General features: G+C 34.8%; 1 protein-coding gene across 4 annotated transcripts; it reads right to left on the reverse strand.

Annotated features, from left to right (window-relative positions):
• Positions 1-884: 884 nt before the first annotated feature.
• Positions 885-5,173, reverse strand: LOC120122001 (proline-rich receptor-like protein kinase PERK9). 4 transcript variants are annotated; one of them, XM_039141263.1, is made up of 8 exons: positions 3,743-5,173; positions 3,207-3,626; positions 3,029-3,115; positions 2,243-2,310; positions 2,064-2,140; positions 1,840-1,987; positions 1,446-1,607; positions 885-1,318 (listed from the first exon to the last, which is right to left on the reverse strand). In XM_039141263.1, the coding sequence occupies exons 1-8, from the start codon at positions 4,836-4,838 to the stop codon at positions 1,049-1,051; spliced, it is 2,328 nt and encodes a 775-aa protein (XP_038997194.1). In that variant the 5' UTR covers positions 4,839-5,173; the 3' UTR covers positions 885-1,048. The 4 variants fall into 4 exon arrangements, with proteins under 4 accessions (XP_038997194.1, XP_038997193.1, XP_038997192.1 ...); XM_039141262.1 differs by having other exon boundaries at positions 2,243-2,313; positions 3,032-3,115; positions 3,743-5,172; XM_039141261.1 differs by having other exon boundaries at positions 894-1,318; positions 3,029-3,118; positions 3,743-5,166.
• Between the last annotated feature and the right edge of the window lie 17,446 nt (positions 5,174-22,619).

The following is a 22,619-nucleotide window of genomic DNA, read 5'->3' on the forward strand; positions in this document are numbered from 1 at the left end:
GTGTTGAAAAAAAATTTTTAAGGGTAGCTTCATAATAATAAGCATTGAAAAAAAATAAGTCCCTCGTAACAAATATTAAAAAAAGTAAATTTTAAGAGTATATTCATAATAATAAATACTAAAAACTTAACCTCCAATAAAAAGTATTCAAAAAATTAGATACATAACAACAAATAAATATTAGAAAAAAAATTAAATTTTAAAAGTATGCCCATAATAAAAAATATTAAAACATTTGGACCCCTGATATTAAGTATTGAAAAAATTAAACTTTTAATAACAAATATTAGAAAAAAAATATTGGCAAAAAATTAAACCTTTAATAACAAATATTAGAAAAAAAATATTGGCAAAAAGTTAAACACTTATACAAATATTAGAAAAAATAAATTATAAAAATAGACCTCTAATAATAAATATTAAAAAATAATCCCATAATAATAAATATTAAGAAAAAGTTGAAACTATAGTAATAAATATTTTAAATAATTAGGGCCCCTATAGTACATTATGAAAATTCTGAGCTCTGGGCGAGTGCCCTTCATGCATAGGCCAAGATATGACACTATCAAATTGATTAATTATAAAATGTAGAAGATTTGATCTACAAATCTAAAATATGACTAAAATAAAAGATTTTAAAGTTAATACTCAAATTAAAACATTAGACAAATTAAAATAAAATCAAGATCAAATTAGATTAAATGAAAATCCAAAGAAACAAATCATATATAAATATTGACAAATGGGGAAAAAGACAAAGCAAAGTACCAACGCCGCAAATACATAACTTTATAAGGATCCGTGCCCAATCATACAAAATTCGGTTCTAACAAAATTGGCACCAACTATTCCAAACACAAAGAATCGCAGTTAAATGGCTGAATGGGGACAATTATAATAATAATACATAAAATGATATTTTTATGGAAACTACGCAACCCAGTTACATCTTACAATATTTGGAGGGTCTAAAACTGTCTCCACGTCAAGGTGTTGTCCAAGGCCAATTTAGCATCTTTCCACCTAAAATCCAAACCTCCGGCAGCTATACTGATTTGAATTCGCATCCATGCAGCTCCGCCTTGCTCAGGCCCCGCTCTGGTCTATACGTGCTTTTATCATGTTCTTCTTCAGCTACCCCTGCTGTTGCCATTTTCACTAAAGTAGTCTGTACTGTAATTTGACTGCCGAAAGCCATCCTCCGAAACCATCTGATTTCTTCGGATTGCTGTGCGGAGTTAAATACCTCGCTTTCACCCACTTTCATTCCGTTGGTCAGATCCGAGGTGGCCAAACTTTCAAATGCTCTCACAACCTGAGGAAAATAACTCACGTAAGAAAGGTGTCACGGTGACAACGACGCCAACTCCATATGGTTCTGATAAGCAGACTTGTTATATGGGAAACAAGACAAAAACGATGCTAAAAGAAACTTTTACTACCTGTCCCATCCGTGGTCGTTTTGCACCTGAATGCCGCACGCAAGCTGTGGCAGCCTCAATCATCCGAAACATTTCACTTTCAACGTAGTTTCCACCAAGCTTTGGATCCGCTAAACCGTCGAACTCCTCGCTATCCAGTGCATGACTCAGTAAAGGTCGGGCCTGAAGTATAAAGAGGAATTTCGTGAGCAAAGTTTCAGTTATTCCTTCAGCATCCATTCTCAGATGTCTTTCATATTTTCCTTGGTCTCAGGTCTGTCACATGCATGCATGTCTAGATACATCAATATTTTCCTTAAGGTGTTACTAGAGAAGTAACAACCATTTCCAAAATATAGTTTGATTCATAGAAATTGGAACATGACATTAATGATTGGTTAAATCAATAACTTACCCATTCAACTAGACTTTCATCGCCAAGAGGTTGAGATGCATCAACAGGCTTCCGTCCAGTAATTAGCTCCAAAAGCACAACTCCGAAAGAAAATACGTCAGACTTTTCAGTCAATTTACCACTTGATGCATATTCAGGGGCCATGTATCTGAACAACCAATGTAAATATCGTCGATATATGGTCGATAACTTATGAGCCTTCAGTGAAAAAAAACAAAACCTACCCAAAAGTTCCCATAACACGTGTTGTTACATGTGTATTTGCATCCAGAGCTAACTTGGCAAGTCCAAAGTCCGAAACCTGTAACATTGATTAGAAAATAGAAACCGGGAGACTCTCATTAAGGGAACAACAGTTGAATGTTGTTTGAGATGACACAGGGAATAGAGAACCATTCATTACCCGAGCTTCGAAGTTGTCGTCCAAAAGGATGTTTGACGACTTGATATCCCTATGAATAATACGAGGATCGCCTGAAGAGGGTAAATTTATTAAAATAATGAAGGATGGATGAATGATACTTTTTTCTAAACTATGCTTAAACAATATATCATCTACATAAAAGAAAAATAACAGCGGCAATGAATTTGCCACATGGTTAACTTCTAGCTTGGAAAAAGCTAAGGAATAATAGAAATCCTTCCCTTTTCCTTTTTCTTTTGGTCAAACTACTTGGTAGGTTCTGTACTATAGACTGGAGTAAATTGTTTCATATACCATAAAAATGAGCAATTTAATCCCTCTACATTAACTTTTAAAGCAAAGTAAAATTTAAAAAGGCGATAAACGTGAAGGTTAAAAAAAGCAAGCTTGTCATTTTGATATGGAAGAAGAAGAAAACCAAAAATCAACATTGTTTAAAACACGACAATGACTAAATTTGCTTTTAAGCCTATAGTACAGGAGTTGAATGCTTTCTTTCTGTGTGATAAAAACGTTTGGTCTCACTGTGTGTCATAAGTTCTGATTTGTGGCCAAACAAGCATAAAAACGTCAAGTTATCAGAATGCATTTCCTCGCAAAATTTTTTTCCTCGCAAAATTTTTGATAGATTTCACTAGGAAAACAGACATTAGTCGGTAAATGACGCAATTGTGCACAACTAAAACTTCCAGTTTTTATGCATTTTGGCAGGTTAGAGTATCGAAGTGTTTATTCCATGGCCACTGATATCCGGATTGCGATACTTACAGTCTTCATGGAGATAAGCTATCCCACGAGCTGCACCAGCTGCAATTTTAACACGCTTTGCCCAATCCAGAACAGGCATACCTTCTCCTGTCAAAATCCAGGTGTAACACATATCAGACTAGCAGTCCAATCCAGTGAGTCAATTCTTCAAATCAAAGCTCATTTATGGCCTTACTATGAAGATGGAAATAAAGGGTATTATTAGGGACATAATCATATATGAGAAGTCTCCGATTCTCAGAGATGCAGTAACCGACAAGTGAAACCAAATGGCGATGGTGTATACGACTAATAATTGCAACCTCCGCTTTAAATTCTCGTTCACCCTGTCCCCCACCGATCTTTAGCTGCTTTACAGCCACCTCTCTTCCATCTGGTAAGCACCCTTTATAAACAGCCCCAAATCCACCTTCACCCAAAAGATTATGGTCTGAAAAACCATTTGTAGCTTCAGTTAATTCTTCATATGTAAACAATGACTTCGAATTGCCTAAACCGCCAGGTTCTGCTATCATCGGTGGTGAATGCACATAATCACTTCCGGAACTAGTTCCAATAAGAGGAGCTGAAGACTGAGTCTTTGTATAGGATGAATCTATAAGCATATAACGTTGATCAAAACATGAGCTCCAGTTACATGTAAATCCAAAATTATCAACAATAACTTAAGCGAACTGAATAAACAAATATGCAGCAATAAGTAAAAGCTACCTGATCTTGGGGAAGAGCCTAGTGGGGATGGCATTACATAATCACCAGTAAGTCGAGTATGGCTATTTTTCCTCTGTTTCCTCAAGCACCACCATACAGTCAGCCCTATAAGGCCAAGCATTATGATACCTACAGCTACTCCTATAGCAACTGTACCTCCTACGCCAATGCCACCACTAGGGGAGCCTGAACTTTCTGGTGCACTTGGACCGGAAGCATTTACAGTTGGAGGCGGCGTCAAAACTCGAGATGGAGGAGGTGATGGTCTTGATATAGGTGCTGGTGGAGATAAGCCTGAAGTAGAATTCGAGGGATAAGGTGATGGTTGAGAACTGGGTGGTGTAAGCCTAGAGGGAGGAGGTGTTGGAGAAGGAGATATTGGAGATGGAGGGGGAGGGGGAGGGGAATTTGGTGGAGTTCGTGGTGGTGGTGGCGAATTTGGTGGTACTGCTGGTGGAGATGGTGGTGGCGAATTTGGTGGTACTGCTGGTGGAGATGGTGGTGGCGAATTTGGTGGTACTGCTGGTGGTGATGGCGGAGTTGAAAGGGGAGGTTGTGATGGCGGCGGTGAATTAATAGGTGGTGATGATGGAGGGGGCCGCGGCGGCGGTGGTGGTGAAGTAACAGGTGGTTGGGTAGTTGGTGCTGGTGGAGGCGAAGATGGAGGTGGTGAGGAATTTTGTGGTGGTGGAGGTGAAAATGGAGGTGGCGAGGAATTTTGTGGTGGTGGAGGTGGCGATGAATTTCGTGGTGGTGGTGGTGATGGCCTGGGTGCAGACGGTGGAGGACTGAGTGGTGGGATTGATTGTGGTGGTGGTGGAGCTGGCGGCGGTGGAGAGGTGGAACTGGGAGGAGGGGAAGTGGATGGAACAGCTGGAGGAGGAGGGGATGATACGGGGGCCACCGAAGGCGGAGGAGATGATGAGGGGAGTGGAGGTGGAGCGCTGGAAACATCTGGAGGTGGAGATTGAGGTTGAGAGGGTGTTGGATTAGAACTAGTCGGTGGAATAAGTGGTGGTGGACTGGTGGCAGAAGGTGGTGGCGACACCGCCGGAGGAGGAGAAGAAGATTGTGGGGGTGGTGATGGGGTTGCCATCAATTCAGTCACCAGAACAAATTGATGGAACACTAAGAATACCTATAAATTCACATATACCAGCATACACAATCTCATTAAAGAAAGAAAATTCCTCAAACGAAAACTTCACATGATTCATCCAAAACAATAATTCGAACAATTTGACGGCAATTAAGTTGAAAATCCCAAACCCCACAACTCTTATTCCAATCAACAAACTTCACCTAACAAACTACTCTTGCTTCAAAGCTCAGAAAACTCCCCATAACCAACCGTTGATGACATGGCTCCGCCACTTCTTAGTAGCTCAACTTATAAAACCCAGCTCAAAAATCACTTGAAAAATAAAACCCAGATCCCAAAATCCCAGGAAAAATACATCACAGCAATGCAGAGGAAATGCAAATCCCAAATCCCTAAACCCTTACCTCATCTATTTCTATTTCTATGAACAGCAGCTTACTGGGTCTCAATGTCGGTGGTGATAAATTTGTTCAAAGCTCGCCCATGACACAGGGACACGGATTGTGGGGTCACCAAGACAAATCGTAAGTTGGAAAACAAGACCAATACTATTGGTTATGCAATTTAGCTTTAACTATAAATATAATGGTTGATCATTAGCATGAAATTCAAATTTCATAAGAATTCTAGTATTAGTTTGATTGAGAAAATGATTACTGGGTCGATAAAGGGGAAGAAGATAGCTGGAAACGTAAAGTCACCGGGTGCACACACGTCTAGTAAAATTAAAAAAAAAAACTATGGACTTTTTGTTTTTTTTCTCGCTTAGGCAATTAGCAGGAAAATATTAAAAAATTGATTATTGTAATAATTACAAATTAGTAATCAAAGTTTTTATTAAAATAAGGGATGAAATGACGATCGATCCACATTTTCAAATGTTGATGTTGTCTAAACACACTCTCGTGGTATAAACTAATCCTTCATTCCCTGTAAATTTGTCGGCTTTGCCGTTTGGAGACCGCGTTTTGACAGTGATGCAATAATTAATTAATGTCCCCAATTTTATATACAATCATATAATTACAAAACAAATATAAATATGAATACTATAGTCTAGTATAGTTTCAAACATAATTTATTACTGTTAAATACAATTCAAAAAATAAATTAAATATTTATAAATAATAGATCTAAAAAAGAATAAAATATTAAAAATCCTTATGTTGTATTTAGAAAATTCAAACTTAAAATGTAAAACATTATTAAAAAACCATATTTGATATTATTTTTATAGATTAAGACGCGTGGGATTTGCCTGGTATCATTACGACGTCGACGAGTATATTGTATAAAATAACATAAAATATAATTTATAATTTGGCTTAGGTTTGCGCCTGAACGAATAATTTTTACTTTACGAATATTTGATCTAGATTGAGCTCATCTATGGATGTTTTAATATAAGGTTAATAAAAGACGTTATTAGAAATATTAATATTTTTTTAATATTTTCAGTAGAATACTATTTAAAATGTTATTTTTTTTACCAGAATATTAATAACGGACACTATCTAAAATATTATTTTTTTCTACCAAAAACGTTAATATCTGAAATATTCATTTTAGGTAACGAAATTAACATTTTTTGTAGAGCTCTATTTAAATTGTTAACAAATATTAATATTTTCGATAACGTATTTCTTTAACATTATATTAAATTATCGTACATCACCTCATCTAACTCAATTTATAATTTTAATATAATTATCTATTTATTTATTTCTAAAAATACAAAATAAAGCTTTTCAACCTTTGTGTGCTGCTACTTCAATTTATCCAGCTTGAATTGAATTGTTATTTTAGTAATTACATGATTCAACTTCATTTTTAGTCTTTTAAGATTAATAACTTTGTCTCCCTTTTCAATCATTAACTTGTACTATTGGTAATTTATGATTACCTAAATAATCCGTGAAAAAAATATAATTTCGGAATAAATCTAATATTTTGAAAAAAATGATTTTTTTTATTTAATGATATATAAGATTCCGTAAAAATAAAATAAAAATTAATGTGAGTATGATTTTTTACATTTACACCCGTCCATTATCCTGTAAATTTATATCTATCACTGTCCCGATTAGAGCGGGTACGGTACCAAATCCACGAAATTATATCCATCTATTATCTCTAGTCTAAACTTAAGAATTTTGTATCTAAATATAATTAAAAATCACCATAATGTGTTGACATCAATACATATGTCTAAGTAAATTTCATACTATTGTAAAAATTATTGATAAGTCCTTACTTCTTTTAATAAAATTAGCTGACTTTATTCTCATATGTAATGGGGTGAGGAGAGGTAAGGTAGTAGGCTGCTCCCAATGTCAGGTTGAGAGCAGCTTCCGTGGAAGACCTTCGGCAGTCAGAATTATGAATTGCCCGCCGTGGGACTCAATCCCACGACCACAAGATTAAGAGACTTGCGCTCTATCAACTGAGCTTGACGGGCAATTCTACTTCTTTTAATAAACTAGTACATAAAACATATTTATCTTTTTAATTTTAAAATTTATACTTATGAATAAATATAATATTCTGAAACTAATCAAATATTTCTTCTAGTTTACCGATTCACAAATATATTTTGCGAAAAATGATTAAATTAAATTATGTTATCGGTGTCAACTAGTTGATACATGATTAATTTTATTCTATTAAGAAAACTTCTATTGTATAAGGAGCTTGTCATTATATATGTCAATGAATGGCGAGGAGAGAAAGTGAGCAACTTGTGCTTTGGTTCTACAAAAAAAAATTAAATAAATATTTTTATTTAAAAAAAATACATAATCGAATCTAATCTCCTGCTTTGCTCTCTCAATCTTTAGGATCACATTTCTTTTAGGATTTTTTTTTTATTAATCACTGATATCTGATTCATTGACCGACTAATCTATATCGGGTACTACAGAGGCGAGGGCGGCTCTTCCAACCCAGTTTGTTCCATTCGCAAACGTCAGGATTTGAACCCCTGACCTTGCTTAAGGGACTTGATGCCTCATCCCACTAGACCAACTGATTGTTGGTTTTAGGATTTTTTTTTATGATTTCAACAACTCGAGAAACTACGCTCGGCCCGGTTTTCGACAATTCGATACCTTTAACGGCAACGATAACATTGTCGGGAAGAAGACCGTCATGTGAAGCTGCCGAAGAGGATCTGACATCAGGGACAAGCTGTTGGTCAAAGCAGCACATGGGCTGTAAAATTATTAGCAGCCGGCAGCTGCTTGAAAATAATAATAATAGGGGGTTAAATTTTTTATTATTTTATAATACGGATAATTATAAAATTGAGTCATTGAACTTTAGGGTATTTACAAAGTTTAGTCCCTAAGTTTCAACTATAAATACCCTAGCTCATTTAGCTTCAAAATCATCCCAAAATCTTCTAGTTCTCTCTCAAGTGTGTTGTGTAAACACCTGTAAATTTTCTCTTAGTAAAAGATCTGCAGCAGCCCGGAGACGTAAGCACAATTGGCTGAACTCCGTTATCAATTTCGGGTATTATTTTTCCGCTTTTATTTCGCATTCTCACTAATCTGGTTATAGAAAAATTACTCGTACTGGGTTTATTTCCTAACACAAGCATGCAATGGTAATCCAACAGACAAGACTTGAGTTAATGTATTAAAATATTAAGATTTTAGTAATATTGTTTGCTTTTTATTTTTTAACGTGCCATATACTCCTGTAGTATAAATATATATATTTATAATTTGACTGACGCGTTTTAAATATGTTATACATACATATATGAACAAAGATATATTCTTAAATTGACAAAGGTGGTAAATTCATGATGGTTATTCTTGGCAGCATACAGCTGATGGTAAATTCACAACTCGTTCGGCATATGAAGCTCTTGTTATCGAAGATACTGAAGCGGAAGCGATTAATCTTTCTTGAATTTGGAAATTACCCGTGATTGCTAAATGGAAATTCTTCATTTGGCTGGTTTGGAGAGATCGTGTTCTAACCAATGACAGATTGGCGTCATGGGGAGTAACAGGTTCCGCTGAATTTGTTGCTTGTGGATACCCAGTCGAAGATTTGAAGCATGTCTTAAGAGAATGTCCCATTGCTTGCAATATGTGGAATCGCTATATCGTGGGATCGAGGGGAGTTTACTCTTGGGATAATGATGTTCAGAGTTGGATATCGGAAAATTTGGATTTGTCTAGAAATAATCAGGAATCTATTACTCTCTTCGCTTGCATTCTTTGGAAACTTTGGACTGAAAGGTGTAGGAGAATCTTCGAGAAAGATGACTACACCTACGTTGAAGAAGCTCTTTGGCGTCGCATTGCTCTCGCATCAATGGAACACATTCAAACTTTCAAAAAACCTACTTGCAGTTCGCGTTGTGAGAAATTGGTGAAGTGGCATCCTCCTTTGCATGGAAGAGTCAAGCTCAACACGGATGGTGCTAGCCAAGGTAATCCGGGGATTGTGGGAGCAGGTGGTTTACTTCGAAGCGAAAGCGGGGAATGGATCGTGGGTTTTGCAGAACACCTAGGGGAATGCTCTAGTGTGACAGCGGAATTCTTCGCCTTGCGAACGGGTCTTATGATGGCTTGGAATTATGGATTTAACAATGTGTATTGTGAAGTTGATGCTACAGCTACTCTCCAACTAATTGAAATCGGCCATACTTGGATTCACCCACTGGGATCAGTGATAAAGGACATTAGGAGCATTCTTGCTCGCAATTGGTATGTGACACTTCACCACACGTGTCGGAAAGGAAACTTTTGTGCCCATGTCTTATCGAAAATGGGCTGTAGCCTCACTGAGGAACTTGTCATCTATGAGTCGCCTCCGAGAGAGGTTTACTCCTTCTTAGATGCCGACATGAGGGGTGTTATGTATCCTAAAGGGTTCACCATTGCCTAGTTCTTCTCCTTTCTCTTTGTAACAAAAAAAAATTGACAAAGGTGGTGAATGATCTAATTGACACAATATTGATGTTTTAAAATTAAATTTTAATATTTTAAATTTTAGAGACACATTTAGAATCTATATAATAGTTTGAAGATGTTGTGTGGAATTAACTATTTGCAATATTAAAATTATAATATAGTCGACCTTGTAGATTAACACATAACGGGACATTTGTTCATCTATTTTTCGGCCAATAGAGTTCTGTTTTCTTCAATTATATCAGTATGTATTACATAAATTATTCGAACAATCTAAATTAAAGGGATTTAACTCGAATTATAATTTAAAATTTACAAATTAATTGATATTTTAAACTAGGTCGAATTTTACTGAATTTAGTGGACCAAAGTAAACAGTGAAGGTAGAGCAAAAGTCTTTGGCAATTGTTGCAGCAACGTTAACAGTATAGTATACAGATTATGCATTTTGACGACAGTGGAGTGACTCTGTTACTGATTTCCGTTTGGTGGTGTATGTCTCAGTGTCGCCCGACCGCATAGAAGAGCATTCATCGGGATCGGATATTCGTCCCTCCACGTATTTGCGGCGGAGAATACACGGAGATAGAATTGTTGGCCTAGGTACTGCCGGCTCCAGTTCTCCGACCTTACGTTCCACATCCCCACATTATCGACTGCCATGTAAACTGCACTCCATGACTTTGGATACACCTGTAATTCTCAACTTGAACTTTCAATCAATCAGAAACGCAAATAAATACTATTATTTTGTAAGGGGGGAACAGAGAATGCTATCATATATATAAAGTTTAAGCTACAAATTTTAATGAAAATGAAGGATTAAACCTTAAAACAATTTAAAAAAATCGTGGTAGAAATTGGTTTCCCCCCCCCCCCTTTTTCTCGAGTATGGAAATCACTCCTATCTAGACAATTACTTCAAAGGGAACATCTTCATCTACAATAAAAGAAAGCAAAAGCTGATATAAATTGACGCTAGAACACATAATCTATTTTGGATTTTCTCCAACTGAACTCATTTATGAACTAATATTTAACAGAATCCTGACCGAGCATCTGAGAGCATGCATGCATTAGGGTGTTTTTGAATGCAAGGGATTAACTTATTCTGAAGTTATCCTATTTACCTTAATCCAACACTAAATTTCATGTTTTATTCATGTGATCATGCCAACTGAAATTTCATGTAATTACAAAATACGTAGTTTGACTTTTGACAAGACCTTCAAACAGTAATAAATGTGTTCTAAGGATGTAGCAGAATGAATAATAATGTTAAAAATAGGGTAAGCTACACGGGTGACCACTCAACTATGGTCAAAAATCATTTTGACCGCCGATGTTTCAATTTGATCAAACAGACTATCCAACTATCTGAATGATTCAATCAAGCCACTCGTCGTTAACAGTTAACGAAACAAGTGACGTGGCAGTTAAAAACATTTTGGTATAATTACACAATCGGTCCATGTTACTTATATATTCTTTCAATTTGGTCCTCATTTTAATAAATTAAAATAATGACATGTGTCATCATTCGATTTGGCTTGATTGAATCATTTAGTTAGTTGGATGGTCTGTTTGGTCAAATTGAAACATCGGTGGTCAAAATGATTTTTTATCATAGTTGAGTGGCCATCAATGTAGTTTACCCTTAAAAATACATAGTTGACTTTAGAGGTGGCAATCGGGTCATTCGGATCAGGGTCGAGTCGGGTCATTTCGAGTTAGGATTGTATTCGGTTTAGGTTTGGGTCTGGTCGGGTTAGATCAGGTTCGGGTTTAGTTCGGATCTATTGAAATTTAATTAGGGTCAGGTATCGGGTCGTGTCAAAATCGAATCGGTCGATTTTTAGGTTGAATCAAAATCGGATCAGTTGGTTTTCAGGTCGGGTTAATATTGGATCGGTTAGTTTCGAGTCGAGTTAGTAACGAGTCGATTTGTTTCGGTTCGGGTCAACCTTTAGATTTTCAAGTCAATTTGGGTTGATTTCGATTTGTTTCAACCATCATCACTCTTTGTCTTCATAGTCATCGATATTGCTATTCATTACTTGTAATTCAGGAATTTTATGAAACTATATATTATCATATCCCAAATCTGGGGCTAGAAGTTTAGTTTAAAATTTAAATGAATTGAATCAATAAATCTTTAAGGTTCAAAATTGAAAAAATCAAATTATAATATTTAGAATATAACTTTATAATTCCTAATAAATTTTAGGATTGATTGTAGTATTAATTCTTTATAATTTTTTACTTTTATTATAATTAATTATTATCATTTATCATATTTTAAAAAAACATAATATATATATATATATATATATATATATATTAATTTAAATTTTTATATTATTTTACTAAAAGACTTTACCTGTTCCCACTTTTCAATCCCAAATTAAAAAAATACAAATCCTAGAATTTTTTATATTATTTTTAGTTTAATTTTTTATTATTTTATATCTGCATTCTAACACACACAAAATTCTCCAAATTATTTTAATATAATTGAGTTTGACACGCAAAAATAATTGAGTTTCACTGACAATATATCGGTATTTGATTTGATTTGTATCGTTATATCAGTTTTGAATGAAAATTTTTTATTTGACACTTATGTTCAAAATTTATTTTCTTTTAAAGTTAATTATAGTCAACCGTTTAAATAATTAATTTAAAATTATCACATATTAGATTTTTTTAATACTTTTATTTTATATTCCTTCATATCAAATAATGTTTTAATATGATTTAGAAGTTATCGGATATATAGATGATATTTTAACTGAGGAAATATTATATTCAACTATTAAACTATTACTAATGGTGGTGATTAATTAGTTGTATAATATAAAATGAGTATAAAATATATATCATTCTACTATTTATCTAATTAATAAAAATAGATAATAATAAATAAATAAATTATTCGTTCACTTAGACTTAATTATCGGGTTAAAATCGAATCAAAGTTTGGATCGGATCGGATATGGGTAAATTAAATTCGGGGGTTGATTTCGGTTTGAGTTATTTTCGGTTCAAGTTAATTTCGGTTCGGGTAAGTTTTGGTTTGGGTTGCTTTCGATTTGGGTTGACTTAGGTTCGGGCTACTTTCGGTTGGAGTTGATTTTGGTTCAATAATAATTCGGGTTGGTTACGATTCAATTTATTTTATTTTGAATTTTGGATCAATTTTGAGTTATCATATTTGGATCTATATTGAATCACGGGTCAGATAAATTTGTTCAAGTAATCATGTATGGGTCAAATTTGCCATGTCTAGTTCACTGTTGACATGGAAGGCAATCATAGAAAAAACGTGTTTGCTCCAATGCCATTCATTTAACAATTAACTCAAGAAAAAACCAAGACATTGCCAACACATCATCATATAAATATAATGGTATAACACGATAACCCTTAGCCTGCAGAACAACATCTAATAACAAACCATTGAATGAAAAAAGTACTAAAAGTTACAATACTCTCTCTAATAGAAGCTAACAATACTTTAAACACTTAAATTGAACGAGATATATAATTTGGACACTTAAGTTTTTATGGTACGATGATCAAGATATACTTAGAATTTGATAAAATAGTCCATTTTGTTTCTATTATTTTCTTTTGAGTATTTTCGCCCATTATTTTATTTTGAGGAAAAAATATCACTTCATAGATGAAAATCATTAACTAACAAACATTTAACACTATAAAATAAAAACTTCTTCCCTTTACTGAAACTTTAAGGCCGAAATGATAAAAAAAAAGTTAAAATAACTATTTAGTCAAACATTATGGACACTTTTACCTTAAAATGAAATGTTAAGATAAAAATACTCCAAAAGAATAATGGCCAAAATGATTATTTAGTCAAAACTTAAAAGACATTTGACAAACATAGTAAATTGTCAAATAATTATCCTTAATCTTAAAAAAGAAATAATTGAATAGCATAATATAGAGAAGAAGAGTTGATCCGCAGATACTTTGGAAATTCTGATTTAGAAGGTTTTTGATTTTGATTTTGGCGAGAAAGATAAAAAGTACTGGGGATTTTGGTTGAAAGTAAATAAGAATGAAAAAATAATTAAATCTAAGAAATTTAACGAAAGTAAAGTTAAGAAGAAATTTAATCAAGTAAAACAATCTGAGACCTCATTTTGTCTCAATTCCGATTGATCATTGAATATGATTTTTACTCTAGATTAAATGTCAATTACAATCTACAAAGCACATCCCTTGTAACTTGTTTTTCTCTCTGATAAACTGACAATCCAAAATCAATCTTGAAATTTCAGTCTTTAATTGGACTAACTACGACTATCGTCGCCAACACCAATTCAAGTTTAAGTTTTGGAAAAGCCCAACTCGGACAATGTTGTCTCAATGAGAATTGAATCTGATCTCAATTCTCCTTAGCGGACCGCCTCTAAGTGTGTTCCCAAGAATTAGAACTTGCTACCAGCCGATTTTTTCTCCCAACTTTAAATCGAAACAATAATCAAATCAATGGGTTCTTTTTGAATTTGAAAGCATAAATATTTTTATAGGAAATGTCGATTGGCAATTTAAGTTTGCAAAAAATTAAGAATTTAACTCGAAGATATTATGTGTTTTTCAATTCTCACAATTGGAATTGAGTCATCGCTTAAGCTTTTGGTTTATAGGGAAATTAACTAAGCATGATAGAAATCATATTTAGCATATTTTAAAGAAAGTAAAAATAAAAACTTGGAAAATAAAAACGAAATGAGAGAAAAGAAAAAAAACTTTATAAAATAGAAAACAAGAACAAAGCTAGAAACTGAGATATGTTTCAAGCTTAGTCTGAGAATGTATTTATAACTTTCTAAAACCCTAAAAACGAAGTAAAATAAATAAAGATAATTCCCAAAAAGTATTCAAATAAAATCCTAAAAACAAATGATAATTTCTAATTCAAATTTAAACTAATTCTAGTCTATCCGTCCATCATTCTAGAATACTGACTGGAAATTCTGGAAGTTGGTGACTGGACCTTCTGGAAGTTGGTGACTGGACCTTCAAGAAGCTACAACGTCGTACATCATCATGCCCAAAGTTATGCCCACTAATCTAGTCTTGACTCCAGAAAATAAAAAATTACAGAACGTCGCTTGTTTAGCATTGTTTCTGGAAATTAAAGTCATGCATAGAAAACGAATTAAAATGCCCTAAATCAGCAATATCAAATTGACAACAAGGAATAATTAACTGTAAAATGGTAACGAAATAAATCACTCATCAAATTACACATCACTTATTCAATGTTTGTCCTCAAGCATTCCTCAAATCAATCAATTAAAATCTCAAGTTGTCATCCCTCACAATATATCCAAGACAACCAAATGAATCAAGAACATAACAATTGTTGAAATCAAGAAACAATAAAGTAAAGTCATAACTAGGAACAAGTTTAAGCAAAACATGGCATTCTAATAATTTATTAATTTCAATTAAAATAGACTCAATACCTCACAAGGATTCACTTATTATTGCTCAATGTGTTTCAGGTAGAAGAAAAATGCTCAAGCCAGAACCAATCAAGACATTACCATAAGTTTGTAATTAAATCAAGTCTCCACTACTAAAGATGAACAAAATGCATTAATCAAGGGGTCTTTAAAAGGTTGTAACAGGACTTAGGTTAAGATATGAAAAAGACTAAAGATATGGTTTAAGTGCCAAGAAAAGAGTAACAAAACATATAAGTTTGATACACAAAATAAACTAAGTAAATAAATGCAAAGAAGTGTAACAAAAATCAAATAACCAACTTTTTCTTTCAAATCTTTTTTTGTCGATCATTGTTCGAACCAGAATATTTTTTGAAGGTTTCTTCTTCTCTTCTTTTTTTTCTTTTCTTTTTTCGTTCGTGGAACAAATCAATCTCTGTCTTGACAAAGGTAACAAAAGAGTGTAAACATAAAATATCTTGGGTTAATAATGGGGTAAAACAAAGAAAGGGAAAAAGATACAAAATTGGTTCACCAATGAAAATGTAGGGGTAGACATTTTTGGGTAAAAAGTGGGTGAATCTTAAGTGCCACTATCACACTAAAGCATCAAGTTCAAAACATGTAATCTCGATATGCTTTTAATTATAACTTTTAGAATATCAAAATTAGTTCGACACACTCTATCAATCAAATGAGAAAGAATGAAAATAAAATATGCTCGTCTAAGCTCAAATCTCACAAAAATGTATAATGTGTATCGAGTCAAGAAAAATATCAATTAACAAACTCATGGGATATCAAAATTTAAAGAAAAATACTAGATATATCATTTAACTATCATGCACCCTAATTCCAACAAAAGTAAGATCACAATTCATAAAGCAATCAAAGAAATAAATCAAGCTTTAGGATAGACAAAAAGGAATTCCAATGTATCAACTAAGATAGCTCAAATTCAAACAATCGAATAAGGGAGAGAGAAATGTTGAGATGACCCTTTTTAAAAATCTGGGTCGATTAAAAAAATAGATATTTTATAAAAACGTTCGCCTCGAATAATTTTGGGACTCGAGTTTTAAAAAATAATAAAAATCAGTTCGTAGAGTCGCCATCAATATTTAATTAGGGTGTGATTGGGCACCCAAAAATATATTCTTCATTTTAATAAAATATTAATTTTAATTAAAAACAACAATTTTAAGGTACGTGTTACCAAAAATTTAAGTTTGGGAGTCAATTACACATGAGAAATGATTAACATCCTCACAATGCTATAAATCAGTATCTAATTAATTGATTAGTTGTCTTTGCAATAAACCTTATACTTTTGAATATAATTTAATTTGAGATCCCTTTCAAATACATACAAAGTAAGACTAAACTTAAATCCATACATCAAATAAATATAATTAATTAACTATTTTACCAACCTTTTATGAGAATATGCATGTTCAATTATTTAAAGATATCAAGACCAGACCTTAGATCCAATCTAACAACATTTTCTTGATGAATTTAATTAAAATAACATAATCTTTTTCTCACTCTCAAATTTTAAATGAAATCAATTTTAGGATTACACTTAGTAGGATACATTTTTAAAAAAATTATCGAAAATGATTTTTTTATACCTTAAGACAATCACTTCAAAGTAATTTTAAATTAAAATGATATTACTCTTAATCTAATTATTTTTACACAGAATAATTACACAGTTCAGTCTTAAATTTTAAATGAAATCAATTTTAGGATTACACTTAGTAGGATACTTTTTTTTAAAAATCATCGGAAATTACTTTCTTATACATTAAGACAACCACTTCACTGGAATTTTAAATTAAAATGATATTACTCTTAATCTAATTTTTACACAGAATAATTACACAGTTCACATAATTTATTATAGAAAATATAATATTTTTTATTTTAACTTAAAATATTATAACCAATGTTAATTTATAATATTATATTAATAGATTATATTTTAGATGCATCCCAAACCGTTATCAAAGTGTCAATTGGGGACACGAAAAAGGAACATACTACAAACCTATGTATATATAATCTATAGAATCGTCGTGTGAAGTGTGTTAACTCGGAGTGTCACGCCAAAGCCGCTTCGTCTACCAGAAGCCCAGAAATCAGAAGCCAAAGAACTGGAGTTTTTACCAAAAAATCACCAGTGATCGATATATTTACCGATCTAACACCAGTCAGATTATATTTCCCGATCTAACACCCGTAGCAGTATAGTGCGCTCCCTGTCCCGCGATATATGCTGATTTGGCACCACGTGGGGTATAGCGCGCCCCCCTGTACCGCGCTATACGCTGACATAGCTTACACGTGGGTATAGCGCGCCCGCTGTTCCATATTATAGTTGTTTATTTGACACGTGGGGTATAGCGTGGTACAGGGGGTGCGCTATACCTTTAATTACCCCCAACCTTCCTTATAAATACCCCTCGTCCATTACTTTCATCATACCATATTCTCTCAAATTCTCTCAAATACTCTCTCTGTTTAAGGTATATTTTATAATATTTTTAATAGTATGTATTTAATTTATTTAAGCATTTTACTTTATTTATTATTTTACTAATATAATTTTTTTTTGCAGATATATAATGGAAGGTGGTCTACTTCGCTTAGATGGAAATAATATATCTCGACACTTTGCTGATACGGTAACATTTTAACGTTTTAATTTAATTTAAATTATTTGTAATAATTTGTTGATTTATTTAATGCATGATTATTAGATTAAGAATTAATTTGTGTAATTATTATTTTTTAGGAGAATGACCGTGTATTAGATCATTTTATTAGGAATCTTAAGTTAGTGATACCTAGCTGTGTCTTGCCGTATTTAGTAGAGGTTGGATTTGGTTATATAGGTAGATATCAGGGTCACTGTAAGATAGAACCAGACCTTATTTCTGCCTTAGTAGTGCGGTGGAGGCCGGAGCCCACACATTCCATCTTCCGTGCAGAGAGTGCATGATTACACTTGAGGATGTTGCTATGCACCTAGGGCTTTCGGTGGATGGAGATGTGATATCAGGGATCTCGCAGGGTTCCTGGACTACTTTGTGCCGGGATAATCTAGGGTGTGTCCCGGAAAGTTTTATCGGAGGTAGGATACCGTTAAATTGGTTAGATGCCAATTTTTGGGAGTTGAACGCAGACGCCTCTGAGGATGAAGTTAAGATGTATGCACGGGCATGCATCCTACAGTTGATAGGAGGGTTGCTGATGCCGGACAAATCGTGCAACCTAGTTCACTGCATGTGGTTGCGACATCTTAGCGACTTTCGTTTAGCTGGATCATTCAGTTGGGGCTCGACAGTTTTGGATTTGCTGTACAGGGAGATGTGTGGAGCCACTGACTACAGGTGTAATGCTATCGACAGATGTCTCATGCTGCTGCAGTCTTGGGCATGGTATCGATTGCCCTTTTTATGTCCCGTTGTGAAGAACACATTCGTATTTCCACTACTTCTGAGGTAATTATAAAACTGATTTTGTATATTAATAATTTTATACAACGTATAATAATTTTTTTCCTTGAATAAGTGGTCTACTGATAGGAAAAATCATCAGGAGCTACTTGATGATTTAGAAAAAATTAGGGTGCTAATCGATCAGAAGGCTGGCCACATGTATGAATTTTAATGTTTAAAAATCAATTTTAGATTATAATTATATAATTAGATTATTATTTTGATAAAAAATTATATAATATTTGTTTTAGTTTGAATGGGTGCCATATTGTACTGATGATGTGAGGGCAGTGATCCCACCTGAGTTGAGGGGCCTATCAGATGTTTGGATGGCGATGATCCCTCTGATCTGTTATGCGACCGTCGAGTGGCACTCTACTGATCGCGTGCTCCGACAGTTTGGTTGTTTTCAACCAATTCCGGAAGCACCTCGTAATATGGACGAGTTACATAGCTTAGATAGACGCGGCAAGACAGATACAGATTGGCTGGTGAGGCATCATGAGTGGGTCGTGTTGTGGGAGGATCGACATCGGTGCCTTCCTCGTAGAGAGCCCATTTTTGATGACCTCTTGATGTTTACTGACGGTTATTATGAGTGGTTCAACAGTAACTGGAAACCGTTTTTGTTTCCCGAGAATGCACGAGGAATGACCTTTCCGCAACGTCAACAGAGACGTTCATCGACACAACACCATCGTCCCCCAACTCGTGGACGGAGAGCAGGTGCTTCCGGTTCATCCTCAGCTGCACCAGCAGGACCTTCACAACAGCCACCGCAACCATTTATGATGTCGCAACCATATATGATGCCACCGCCACCGCCTTCACCTGGTTTTATGACCCCGCCGCCACCACCGTCACAGATGACCCCTCCTAGAGGCTATTATGGGTCTATGTTTGTAGATCTGACTTGGGGTTCATATGCTAGATATCTGGAGGGTTCAGCCTCATCACCCATGGCCGCAGTACAGACACCTCCTGTACAGTTTTCACACTCAGCGATGTCTGGGTTTTATGAGTTTTCCCAGTTTTCGCAGGCCGGTGGGATAGTCAGTCATACACCTCCAGGGTCCTTATTTCTATGGAGGTGCTTAATCGTTATCAGCTCCTCATCAACCTAATGTACCTACTCAGGACGACGAAGACGACGATGACGACGACGACGATGATGACGACAGCGAGGAGTCAGAACCAGTGATACGAAGAAATCATCCTCGAGACCGACAGCCACCGCCCTACGGAATACATTCGCGACGCAAGCATCAATAGATTTTTTTTATTATATTTGTATTTACTTTATTTTGTTAAATTATAATATTTTATTATTTCTCATTTAATACTTACTTTATTTTGTTAAATTTGTTGGACTTTTTTTAATGTATTTCAGTTAATTTTGTTTATTACCATTTAATATCAATTATTGTAATTTGGTTATCATTTACCATTTAATTCTTATTGTAAGTTTGTTGTATTTAAATACCAAATTGTTATTAGTTTGATAAAATTTAATGATTGTGTTCGTTTTTTTAATCTTCATCAACGATTATCAAATGACATTAACTTGAAGTAAATGCAAATTAAAGTACAAGAATTATTATTTGATAAACAAATACATCATTTCCTCATCAATTGTTACTTGATGACAACAAAAGTGGACATGTTTTTCTAGTGTGTCCTGGGTTTCTACAATGGCCACATCTTCTGTCTTGTCTAGATCTTTCTCGAATATCCATATCGCAATGAATTCGATTGGATTTTGGACGACCACGCTCCCTCAATAAACTCGGATTTGGTACAATCAGAAGCCAATCTTGAGCCTCATCAGGGTCTTTGTCATTACCTATAGGGGGAAACTCAAATTAGTATACCTTAAAAACTTCATATAGTAAGCATACGGGATCCACAAAATGGTTATAGTCTTGACGTGTATGCGAGCAAGCTGCTATCACATGAGAGCATGGATACTTCAGAGCTTGAAAAAACCCGTAGTCGTACGTTCTGTCCCTTAGATTTACTCTTAATGACACAGCTTCAATCCCTTGAAGAGGTCGCGGCAACTCTGTGACACGAAACATTTCATGTATTCTAGAGAAGCTTGTTACAGACATTCCATTTGATGCAGTAATTTTTTTCTGTAGATCTGCAACTAATCTAGGGTGATAGACATGACCGTCTTGCATCCAGGTTTGAGCTTGTCCCCTCAGCTTTGCAAAAAGTACCCCCAAACGAAAATATGTAGTTTTTACCAAAGCCGCTACAGGTAAGTGACGTGCACCCTTTAAGGTTGAATTGATTGTCTCAGCCAAGTTGGTCGTCATGTGTCCATATCGATATCCACCATCATATGTGTTTGTCCACATTTCTTTATCGATGAGGCTGATGTAATCGTATCCTTCCTCGTTCTTCGCCCGCAAATCTTGAAGCATTGATTCAAACGTTCGAGGAAGTAGTTTGTAACCTGATCAAAAAATGTATAACTTACTAACTTGATTTCTTTGCAAAATTAAAACGATTGAAAGAAAACAAACTACATCAGTTTCACTTACCCATGCGCACAATTAATTAACGCTCATCATTCTTCTTGTACCTTCCATGATAGTTCGCAGTAATGTGTTTGAGACAATACCTATATTGGACAAAGGGTGGTTGCCACATTGAACCCAAAGACTCCATTGCTGCTTTGATCCCAGCTCCGCGATCTGAAATGACACATATGTTTTCTCTCGTGATAACATGTGCACGTAAATTTCGGAGGAAAAAAGCCCAAGTATCTGTATCTTCTCCTTCGACAAGAGCAAAAGCAACTGGAAGAATGTTGCGATTGCCATCTTGGATAACTGCCAATAATAAAACTTGCCTGTATTTTCCATACAAGAAAGTCTCGTCGACCTGGACTACATGCTTGCAGTATTTGGCAGCATTAACGCATTGTGGGTAACTCCAAAAAACCCGGTAGAATTGGCTTCGATCGCGAAGAACTCGATCATTATGGTATGCATAGGAGCTTTCGAAGTCCACAATTATCTCAGGATTCAACGTCCGCACCAGCCTAAACCAACCTGGAAGTTTGTTGTAAGATGCATCCCATTCGCCATGAAGTTTGACAATGACATTTTGTTTTGCCAACCAAGCTTTTTTATAGGAGACAGTGTACCCATACTGCGATTGTATAGCTGAAATCAACACAACAACAACTATATGAGAGCTTGCTTTTACCATGGGCATGATGGCTTGGCATATCATTTCAGAGTCCAAGTTGGGATGATCTTGGTTGACCCCTCCAGCACAACATGTGTGAGGACCATTGTATTCTGTTAGTTCACATATGTTGTTTTTCCTCTTCATTTTCGATACGCGAACCATCCAATTGAATACGTTTTCGCGTCGGGCACAATATCATACATATTTTTCGGTCATCGATCGATTGACTCTGGACTGAACAGAATTACGGATATTGTAAATTTTTATAGCCATCAACGCTTCTTCTTTGCTTGAAAACTCCATGCCTAAATATAACTCACCATTATTTATTGATGAGTAATATCTATAGTCACCGAGATGAGGCATATCCACAAATTTTGGCCCGTACATTGCACCATAATCAGCTTCATACATGTGTGCATGAGGGTCAGTTTGTGCCATATTTCCTGGAACTTCATCATCATCGGAGTTGAATTGCGGTGATTCTGGGTGAATGAATAGTCCAGTCTCAGCATCATCCGCACCAGGCTCACGAAGCGGTTCTTCTGGTGGAGATGATGGTTCCTCCATGCTCTCCACATTTAGGTCGAAGAACCTACTACTTGCACGCCTTCCCCTTGAACTGGAAGGCATATCGACATTGACATCGAA

This window comes from Hibiscus syriacus, unplaced genomic scaffold (assembly GCF_006381635.1).
Source record: "Hibiscus syriacus cultivar Baekdansim isolate YM2019G1 unplaced genomic scaffold, ASM638163v2 tig00110384_pilon, whole genome shotgun sequence".
Taxonomy (NCBI): Eukaryota; Viridiplantae; Streptophyta; class Magnoliopsida; order Malvales; family Malvaceae; genus Hibiscus; species Hibiscus syriacus.